The sequence below is a fragment of the Podarcis pityusensis genome (genome assembly GCF_964106645.2).
Source record: "Podarcis pityusensis genome assembly, chromosome: 8".
NCBI classification, from domain to species: domain Eukaryota; kingdom Metazoa; phylum Chordata; class Lepidosauria; order Squamata; family Lacertidae; genus Podarcis; species Podarcis pityusensis.
In genome coordinates this window covers 42,389,689-42,400,075 of record NC_138033.1, presented here as the reverse complement: position 1 = coordinate 42,400,075, position 10,387 = coordinate 42,389,689, and the positions used below count along the sequence as shown (strand labels likewise).

General features: G+C 45.4%; 1 protein-coding gene across 1 annotated transcript in view; it reads left to right on the top strand.

Annotated features, from left to right (window-relative positions):
• The first annotated feature begins 2,471 nt into the window (after positions 1-2,471).
• Positions 2,472-10,387, top strand: part of VAT1L (vesicle amine transport 1 like) — a 50,832-nt gene continuing 42,916 nt past the window's right edge. The window contains exon 1 of the mRNA XM_081016408.1: positions 2,472-2,941. Within this exon, the coding sequence (XP_080872534.1) occupies positions 2,721-2,941 (221 nt within the window). The 5' untranslated portion in view covers positions 2,472-2,720. The remainder of the gene's footprint in view (positions 2,942-10,387) is intronic.

The following is a 10,387-nucleotide window of genomic DNA, read 5'->3' as shown; positions in this document are numbered from 1 at the left end:
CTATTATTATTCACATGTGTAACATTAACATATGAGAGTGCTGGAGGTGAAATAGTTAAACAGGTTACCCAATCAGGACCCAGCTCTGGGAGGGGCAAAGGGATGAGTTCATTGGGAGTTGGGTGGTTGGTTGGAGTGGGAGTGAATTGGGGTAGAGTTTGTGGGTAGGTTGAGTTAGTGTAGCGAAATAAGCTGAGTCAGGAATAGTTAGGGGCTAGGAAGACAAGTAAATATCTGAGAGGTGGTTTAGTGAGTGAGAGCAGGTAATGGAAGTTATAGGCCTGGATAGGCACCCCATGATTGTAATTGACCGATATTGTTTATGAAACCACCCGCTTGTTAAACTGCAATAAATAAACAAAAGTTTATGTTCCAATTTAACCCTGTCTGGACTCAGTATTGTACCAGGTAGGGCCTGGCTGGTGGCAGTGAGAAATAAAGTGGTGGCACAGGGATCAATAGACGGTGAAACATCCGGGACCCTGTGTGATCGCCACATGTTGTAGGTGGTGAGTCTCAGAGGGAGTGGCTTGGCTAAGAAAACCTAGTAAAGGGGTGGAGAACCTTTTTCTGGCTTGAAGGTCACGTTCTCTGCTGGGAAACCTTCCATGAGCCACATGATAGAGGTGGGTGGGGCAATGGATGTGACTCTTGCCACCGCTCAGAAGGCTACTGTCCAGCTAGACAAAGGTCAGAAGTTTCTACACATTTTTCTTTCTGTCCAAGCAAGCATTATTACATTTCAGGGACACATTCCAGTCTGATCACAAATAAAGAAAGAAAGGAAAACTGGAAGAGGGTGTGGAGCAGAGCCAAGAAGAGGTTTGGTGTGGGAAGAGTCCTGAGGAGCAGTTGGAGAGCTGTGGAGGGCTGCATTTGACCTCCCAGCACTGAGATTCTTCTTCTCTGACCTAGAATCATAGACTTGTCGTGTGGGAAGGGATCCTGAGGGTCATCTAGTTCAACCCCCTGAAATGCAGACATCAGAGCTAATGAGTCCCTGACAGATGGCCTATCCAACCTCTGTTTAAACCCACCCCCACTTTCTTCATATTTACAGATGACTTTTAGCAGAAGTAGCCTGTCATTCAGAGCAAAGAGAAACTGCATCTGTTAAAATCCCGTCTTCTGCATAGCTGTAAAAGTTACGGAAGCCTTAGCAAATGTGGCATAGTAGGGATGTGGAATGCGGGTGGTGCTGTGGGTTAAACCACAGAGCCTAGGACTTGACAATCAGAAGGTCGGCGGTTCAAATCCCCACGGGGTGAGCTCCCGTTGCTCCTGCCAACCTAGCAGTTCGAAAGCACATCAAAGTGCAAGTAGATAAATAGGTACCGCTCCGGTGGGAAGGTAAACGACGTTTCCGTGCGCTGCTCTGGTTCGCCAGAAGCGGCTTAGTCATGCTGGCCACATGACCCGGAAGCTGTATGCCGGCTCCCTCGGCCAATAAAGTGAGATGAGCACCGCAACCCCAGAGTCGTCCGCGACTGGACCTAACGGTCAGGGGTCCCTTTACCTTTACCTTAGGAAGCTGAGTCAGGCCATGTGCCTCAAGACCAGGCTTCCTCAACCTCGGCCCTCCAGATGTTTGAGACTACAATTCCCATCATCCCTGACCACTAGTCCTGCTAGCTAGGCATCATGGGAGTTGTAGGCCAAAAACATCTGGAGGGCCGAGGTTGAGAAAGCCTGCTCAAGACTGACCACCAACTGGTAGCTGTTCTTCAGGGTTTCAGTCAAGAATGTGCCCCGACACTACCTGGAGAGATTAAGGACTGAATAGGTTCTCGGGGACTTTATGCATTTAAAGCCTGTCCACTCCCACTGAGCTAAGGAGTCTCTCCTTCTCAGTGGCATGTCTTGAAAACACTTCAGCTACTTTCCCCATAGCTCAAAACATCAAAGCACACAAAGTATAGAAATATGTGATGATAATAATAATAATAATAATAATAATAATAATACAGAACCCTGAGATTAATAAAAGCAAGGGCAGCATTTAAAAAAAGGGGGGGGGAGAGAAAACCTCTGCCAAAACGCACCTGAAGTTGTTAACAACAATAGCAATAATAACAGCATCCACCAAAATCCAACTATAGTAATAATGGGTTGTCGCCAAGTAAGTCCTAATCAGGGGAGACCCTCTGAAATCAAGGAACCCAAGTTGACTGTGTGCATTAACTTTAACAGGTATCATTGGGTACCACCCAGTAATAAGCAAATGGTGATGATATAATGCAAGCCATAAGCAATAGGCCCTTTACAGCTTGACAACAAAAAGAGAGCAAATCCCTACCCCGATAAGCTTACACACCTGCCCATTCGTCACCTCCACGCTCGTTCGCGGGGAATAAGTTTCCAAGGACGGCGGGAAGGTTAATTAATTAATTTATTTGCAGCGTTCATTTATTTATACGGCGGCGGCGCCTCTACTCGCTTGGCGATGGTCAGGCTGGCGGTAGGACCGAGCTCTCTCCTCCAGCCGACTGCAGCCATTGCATACATCTTTCAGCAGCCCGCCGCGCGCACACGCGCGCGCGCTCACACACACACACACACTCACGCAGAGCCCACGCTCGCATTCAACAGGAGAGGGAAAGGCTGCCGGAGTGAGAAGGGAAGGTCGCCCTCTCTGCCTTTTGCTCTTCTGCATCTCTCCCTCCGTCCATCCGTCCGCCCTTCCTCCTTCCCCCTTCCCTTCCTCGTCTCCGAGCAGCGCCATGGCCAAGGAAGGAGCCGAGAAAGCCGAGGAGACGGAGCAGATGATCGAGAAGGAGGCAGCCGAAGGCGGCGGCGGCAGCAGCAGCCCGAGAGGCGCGGACGCGAAGGAGATGCGCGCCGTGGTGCTCTCTGCCTTCGGGGGACTGAACAAGCTGCGGGTGTCCAAAAAAGTGATGCCGGAGCCTCAGGAAGGAGAACTCAAGATCAGAGTCAAAGCCTGGTCCAGTATTATTCTTATTCTTACTCTTATATCAGCATCGTCATCATCCTTCCCACTCACCCACCCACCCCTCCAGAAGCATATTCCTAGGAAGACAGGAAACTGCCTTATACAGAGTCAGACCCCTAAGCTCAGCAGCAACGTCTACACTGACTGGCAGGGGCAGTCCAGGTTCCAGGCAGAGAGTTTTTCCCAGTCCTGCATGGAGGTGCCAGGCACTGAACCTGGGACCTTCTGCATGAGAAGATGTTCTGCCTCTGACCCCCATCCAGCCCCTCCCCCCCACACTCCTTGCCATCCATATTCTGAAGCCCTTCTCTGCATTTAGTGATAGCATCCGTGTTTCACTGGGCGAGCATTTTTTTACGTGCCTTGGTAGCCTATCCTTTCAGCCTGAGGGTGGACAGGAGAGAGATCTTGCTTGCCCTTGGGAATGAATGGATGGGATATGGGGATGTTCTTTGTGTGCTCACCCCTCCAAGACACTTTTGCAAAGTTACAGGCCAGTCCTAGGCACATTTTCCCAGCAGTACAGTGGGGGCTTGGTGTCAAGTATAAGGGGTGCCACCCTGTGCATATTTACCCACAAGCAGGTCCTGCTTAAGTGCAGTGTGTCTTACTCCCAAGTAAGAATGCATCAGATTGCCAGTTTTCATACAGGGCGAACCTTTGAGGAATTTACTCAGATCTAAAACTGCTCAGTGGGGCTTTCTTCCAGGAGAATGTGCATAGGATAACCACCTTAATTTACCATTATTATGGTGCTGGTGATCACCTTAATTTTCCATTATGGTGGTCCTCATTCTGTACAGCTGAATGGGAGCCCTTCTGCTCCTATTGCTTCAGCCTTTGGAAATGGATATGAGGACGAGGTAAGAGCTGGGAAACAGCATTTTGGCCTTCTGTGATTCTTTTCTGTCAGTCTTCCCTCTTCTCCCATGTTTGTGACTCTGCAGTTTAGTAGTAGACTGGCTGGTTTCCAAGACACTACTCGCCTCAGCATCCTATTAGGTTTCTTGTATGGTGTGAAGTTCTTTTTCTGTCTGTCAGCCATGCATTGATTGCATATGGTTACTGTGACCCAGCATTGCCTTCGCTCTGAATGAATCCCCTTTTCCCCCAGCTGAGTCTTTTCTCATCTCTACATTTCTCTGCTGCCTGCTAATCCTAACACATTTTCTCATGGGAAAGCAACTCAGTGTTTGCTGTTATTGCTAGTTTCCTGCATTGTGTCTATCTAGCAACTGTGCTGAGGTGGTCCAACGCTTGGGCAAGCTGATGGTAAAAGATTGGTATTTAAACTTCTAGGCCAGTGCTCTTCACCCCAGGGACTGGAAATATCATTGCTCTACAACTCCCATCATGCTGAGCCATCTTAGACAATGGGCAGGGATGATGGGAGTTGTATTCTAGAAACATCTGGGGACCCATATGTTCTAGCGGTTACTGGCTAAAGGCTATTGGCATCTTGCTGAAGCTAAGTGGGTTTAGACCTGGTTATTGCCTGAATGGCAGGCCTGGGAAACACATGTTATGCTATACTGGGTCCCTTGATGGAAGAAAGGTGTCGTGCAAATGTAATAAAACAAATGTACAATGGAATAAATATTAGAATGAATTTGATGTAAGATTCAAGCTAGCCGAGGGTGGAGGTAGTAGCTCAATGCCCCTCGTGTTCTTGGGCAAAGTTAGGTACTTGAAGGTGTTGTAAATAAGTTGAGGCTGCAATCTAAGGTGTGCTCACTTGATGAAGTCAACTCCATCAAAATCAATAGGACATCCATAAATTTATGGTGTGGATGTGACCTGAAAATGATGCAGCCGAGACACATATTGGCCACCTCACTAAGAGCTAGGCCTCCATTTTGATGTTTCCCCCTCATGGAAGGGGACTAGACTTCCATGATGGCCTTTATACTATTGAGTTGTTTTCCTGCTCCCATTTGTCCCTAAGCTGCCCCCCAACCAAGCTGGATTTCCCTGGAAGGGGATGGGAGGCTGGCGTTTCCTTACACATTAGGCATGGGGATTTGCCTGATGATCCTCCCTGTGCCTATAAATTTAGGCATTCCAGGGCAAGCATTATACAGTGCAGGTAAAGTGCAGGTGTGTTTAGATGTATATCTGATTTGGTTTGCAGTTCATTAAACTGCAAAAAGGCATTCACCATAACAGTTTTATATGACCTTGTGGTGGAGGAAGCAGGGACTGAACAGCATGCACTTTGCATGAAAATGCACATTTTCTGAAGCCAGTCCTTACATGCACACTGCCCTTTTCTCAAGGCTAAGTCATTAGCAGCTGTCAGAGGTGAGCTAGGAATTAGAGCCAGCAAGTCAGAATAGAAGAACACAGAGAAACACACTATACACAGCAAGACCATGGCACTTAATACCCCTTTGTGTCCTGGAGGGACATAGGAAATGGCTTTATACCAAGTTGGTCCATCTAGCTCAGAATTGCCTGCAGTGACTGGCAGTAGCTCCTTAGGGTTCCAAACAAGAGACCATTCCCAGCCCTACCTGGAGATGCCAGGGATTTACGGTAACCCCTGACCTTCTGTATGCAAGGCATCTGGTTCTTTTCCACCCATAGATTTTATTAAAGTTTGAAAAAGGCATACAAAAGTTAACATCAAATACCCAATATTTTTTAGAATATCAAAGATAGAAGTAGTTAATCCAAATAAACACAAACCTAAATGAGTAAAAGAGAGAGAGTAAAAGAGAACTTCCAATTCTTCATCTGTTGGCTATATGTAGAAAATTACTCAAATCACACACTCAAAGGTAACACCAAACTATTCCACTTTCTAAAAACCGATATTTTATTCAGTTCTCAAACCCAGATATCACAAATTTCATTTTAGACATTGGCTCTGGTAGGGGCTGCTCTGTCATGCAACAATAAAAGGGGGGAAGAGGGTCAGTTGGCTTTCACTGCACACACAGCGAAAACAAGCAAACCTGGTTATTTGGAAAGCCAACTCCATGCCCATCCTTTTTGTAGCTTGAAGGGATCCGTGCAGGGTAGGCTTTCCAAGGAAGACTTGCCCATCAGCTGGTATCACCAGTAACATTTGCAGCCAACGGGAATACAATATTGGGAGGGGGCAGGTTAGCCCTGCCCCATGTAATCAGTCACAAGACCATTTGAATGGCAATGTCCATCAACTTTGGGGCCCCCAGCCCCCTCAAATATTTTATCCCTAAGAGTTGGTTCCTATGATTTGCAGGTGGTTGGGTGTGGTTGGGGAGGGGAATAGCCTTGCAGACCCAGATTGGCTGAGGTTCCTCACCCCTGCTCTAGGCCATAGTGAAATTCAAATTGGTGAGAGAGCTCACATCTCCATCTTGACCTTTGAAGGAAATGTTCACTGTCAGTGTGTGAGTAGCATGGACTTTCTTCCTTTAGTCCATGCAAATATTTTGGCGGCCAGGGGGAGGAGGTTTCCCTGTCCCTGGCTTGTTTCCTAGTGCATCTCTATGAGGAACAGCCACTCTACCCATGGTGGAAGCATCAGCCTCTTTTTCAATATAACTCCACATTTTAAAAAGAAAATCAATACAGGATGCTATTCCTCAAGTTCTTTGCAAGCAAAATCCATAGGACTTCTGGGCATACATGCCAGAGAAGGAGAGTTTTGTCATGCAAACAGCTGTGTTCTGCTCTCGCTACGCAAATGCCCTGGCATTTTCTGGGAAGAAAATGTCAAGGTGAACGCTAAGATGCTTATTTTAGAATCAGGTGATGTAATCTGGAGGGTGAGTTGGTTTGTTTTGCCAAGGGTCAGGTGTAGAGCGGGATCCGGTGAGTGTTGCTTTCTCTCTCAAAAACCCACTCAGTTCTGTTTGGTTTGCAACATTCAAACATATCTGATCAAGCTAGATTGTCTTAGGGCAGCAGTTTAATTGTGTATCACAAATTGTTGCTGGCTGCCTTGGTGCTAAGGTGGCCTTGTGACCTACAGAGGATAGGCTTCTCTGAAGGACTGACAGAGGACAGCTGTCCCTCTGTTTGAAGGGCTATCCAGTCCAGGTATGGTTAAAAGAAAAGAACCCTAACAAGGGAAAACTTTCATCTCCAAGGCAGCCCTCAACAGTTAGACTGTGGACAGAAAACTTTGCAGTCACTTAGGTCACCTGGAAAGGGCAGTAGCTCAGTAGTGTAGCATCTGTCTTGCAGGCAGAAAGTCTCTGGTTCAATCCCTGACATCTCCAGTTAGGGCTGGGACATAGCCCTGTCTCAAATCCTGGACATCCACTGCCAGTGAGTGTAGACAACACTGAGCCAGGTGAAGCAAAGGCCTGGCTCAGTATGAAACAGCTTCCCGTGCTCCTGGCCATTACAGTGAAATTTATTGTATTTCTGTTATAGTAATTAATTATGCACATCTATGAATATAAATTCTTCCTTTATTTTCGAGTGATACATAAATGACAATCCTAAATTTTCCGAGTTTCATGTTGAGGAAGAATGATGATTTTTTAAAAAGTAGTGTAAGTCTACTGTAGTTACGGATGTATTCTCAGTGGTTCAGCGATGCTAACTCCCAGATGCAATTTACTTATGACTAAGGCTTGATATACACATGCAGAGAATGAGGACATGGAGAGAATGTCGTGAAGTAGTAGAATGGACTGTACCCCTGCAGAGGAGGTTGTTGTTTTAAATCATCACTTGTAAAAAGGCTCCCTTCCAAAATGCATCTGGCATTGCAGGCTGAAAGGTCAGAGTCGCCCATCTACCACCTTTGCTATTTTTCTCCATGCAGGTTGTTTTACAAAGCAGAATGCTGCTGGTTTTTGTTTTTGTTTTAAAAAAAATGATATTCCTCCCTCACCCCATGATATCTGAAAATGTACGGTTCTTTCTTGAATATACAGCTATACAGTGGTACCTTGGTTCGCAAACGTAATCTGTTCAGAAGTCCGCTTGACTTCCGAAACGTTCGAAAACCAAGGTGCGGCTTCTGATTGGTGCAGGTGCCCCAGAAACAATAGCCAACAGCTGCATCAGACATTTGGCTTCCAAAAAACGTTTGAAAACCAGAACACTTACTTCCTGGTTTTCAGTGTTCGGGAGCCGGAATGTTCGAGTACCAAGACGTTTGAGAACCAAAGTTCCACTGTACTATATACAAATTACTATATCAGTTGTATAGTAATTTTCTGTGATGTGCCTGTTCTTAGCTTGTGGCGTGATTTGGTGTGATGTTTGAAGAGATGAGTTCGTAGTCATTTCTTGCAGCAGGAAACTGGATGAGGTTATTTTTAGCTCTTTTCAGCCTCTGGGATTCAGGCATATTACATGCATCACTTTCCTCTCTCCCTTCCCTTTTCTAAACAAGTAGCAAGGATGCTGACAAGTCCATTCAGTTGGAACCTATGTATGTTTACTTGGAAGTAAGTTCTTACTCAGTGGGGCTAACTCACAAATAAGTGTGCTTATAACTGCAATGCCTACCTTTTGGCTTATAGGATGTGCCCAAGATGTTATAAGAAATAACACAAAAGCAAAGTGGTTTCTGGACAGTTATACACAGCAAAGTCAGTATCATTAGTAGTAGTAGCAGCAGCAGTAGTCGTTGTATATATTTATTTATACCTCTCCTTTTTTCCTAACAGGGACTCAAAGCAGCTTACAGATAAAATAGGAATAGCTAAAACATTGGGGGGGGGGCGTCTTTAAAAACAAACATTTACAGAATTAAAACTATATATAAATATAAGAGATATATTAAAAAAACACCATACGAATAATTACAATAAAAACAGCATAGCCTCAGGCCTTTCATTAAAAGCAGTTGGAATAAGAAGGTGTTCTTCACCTGCTGGTGGAAGGATAGCAAGAAGGGAGCCCGTCTAACTTCTCTAGGGAGGGATTTTTAAAGTCTGGGAGCAGCCTACATCAGTACACCAGAACCAAAACTTTCAGCCTTACCAGTTGCCATTGTTCATAAATCACAAAGCACTTAGTTGATTAATCTTCCACTTATACAAATATGGAGTTTCTAGTCTTAATAAGATTTGGTGCTATCAATGTGAGTCACAGTGGGCAGAGGGATATCATCTGGTTTTAGGGCTTCATTGTGACTTTTATTATAGCTTGTATGTTGCCCTGAACATATAAAAAGGCAGGATATATCTGATAGATGCAGAATTGGAGGCTGGGTCAGAGAGCCAATCAGTGCTCAACTTGCAATCAGGAGCAATAATTAAATTAGGCACTCATTTCCATTGATGTTTCCAATGACCTAGATCTCCTCATGAATGTTGTCTTGTATTCATGCAGCTTTTCATTCAGTTTTTTTCTGGGTCAGGCCCTTTCTGTCTTTAATGTCTGTGTTAGCTTCCACTCAGACATCCCTGGCTCAATGTTCCCAGAACACTGCTTTGCATATGAACAATCGGTGCAAGAACTCTTTATCCCCACATGAAGGATGTGATATTATAGGAGTTAGCATGGTGTATTGCAGCTCTCCCCAACCTCATGATCTCCATATGTTTTGTACTATCATTTCCATCAGGGTGTAATTCCCACTCTGCCAATGTGCAGGGATTTATGGCAGTTGTAGTCCAGGATACCTGGTGGGCTTCAGTTTCTCTACCCCTGGCTTAGAGGTGTACAGGAAACCAGAAGACTTGCACAGGTGCTTATAAGGGATATCAAAATTGGTGTTTACCTCCACACAGAAATTTGAAATGTGGTGCGGAAGCAATACAGGGAGAAGTATCGAAGTCTGAAAACAGGGCTTTTTATCCTTCACAAGCCCTGTTCACACAGCAATTCCATGTTCAATGAATGTGTGAACTGTGATTATGTCCACTTGTATGCATGTAGTCCCTGTTCATGGGTACAGCTAAGGTTGAAGATATGGGCAGTGGATGCAAGTCCATTCCCCCCGCCTCCACTTCACTCAGTGAATGTAGAATGGTTGTGAGTATAGAACTGCAGCCAAAACCTGGATTGTGAAGGTTGTCTGATGACAGCTTGCCATGGCACAAAACAGACAGGACCAGTGTCAACTGCAACAAAATGTTGCAATGTCTCCTCAACATTCCTAACAGATATGCCCCTATTCCTGATTCCAGCTGGCTAATCCATCAAAGTAACACATTCCCACCTTCTTCTATTTTTCCTTTTCCAAACAACTCGGCATTCTGTGGCTCATTCCTCATTGGACTAGTTTGGGGTAGAGATTGCTCCTTAGGGATTTTGGAGGTCTGCAAAATTTAGGGTTATCCTAAGCAGCTGATACACATGCGCACACCCCTGTTTCTCAGTGGCCTAGTTTTGGCACTCACCACCTGAGTTTGCTACTAGAGGGAGTGCCGTAAGGCAGTGAGAGTTCTGTGTCTCCCTTATACACTTGAATCCGCCTTGGATTGGGAGGGGCCCCAATTTCTAGTAGTAACCAAAACAATCTAGTTCCACTAACTTGTT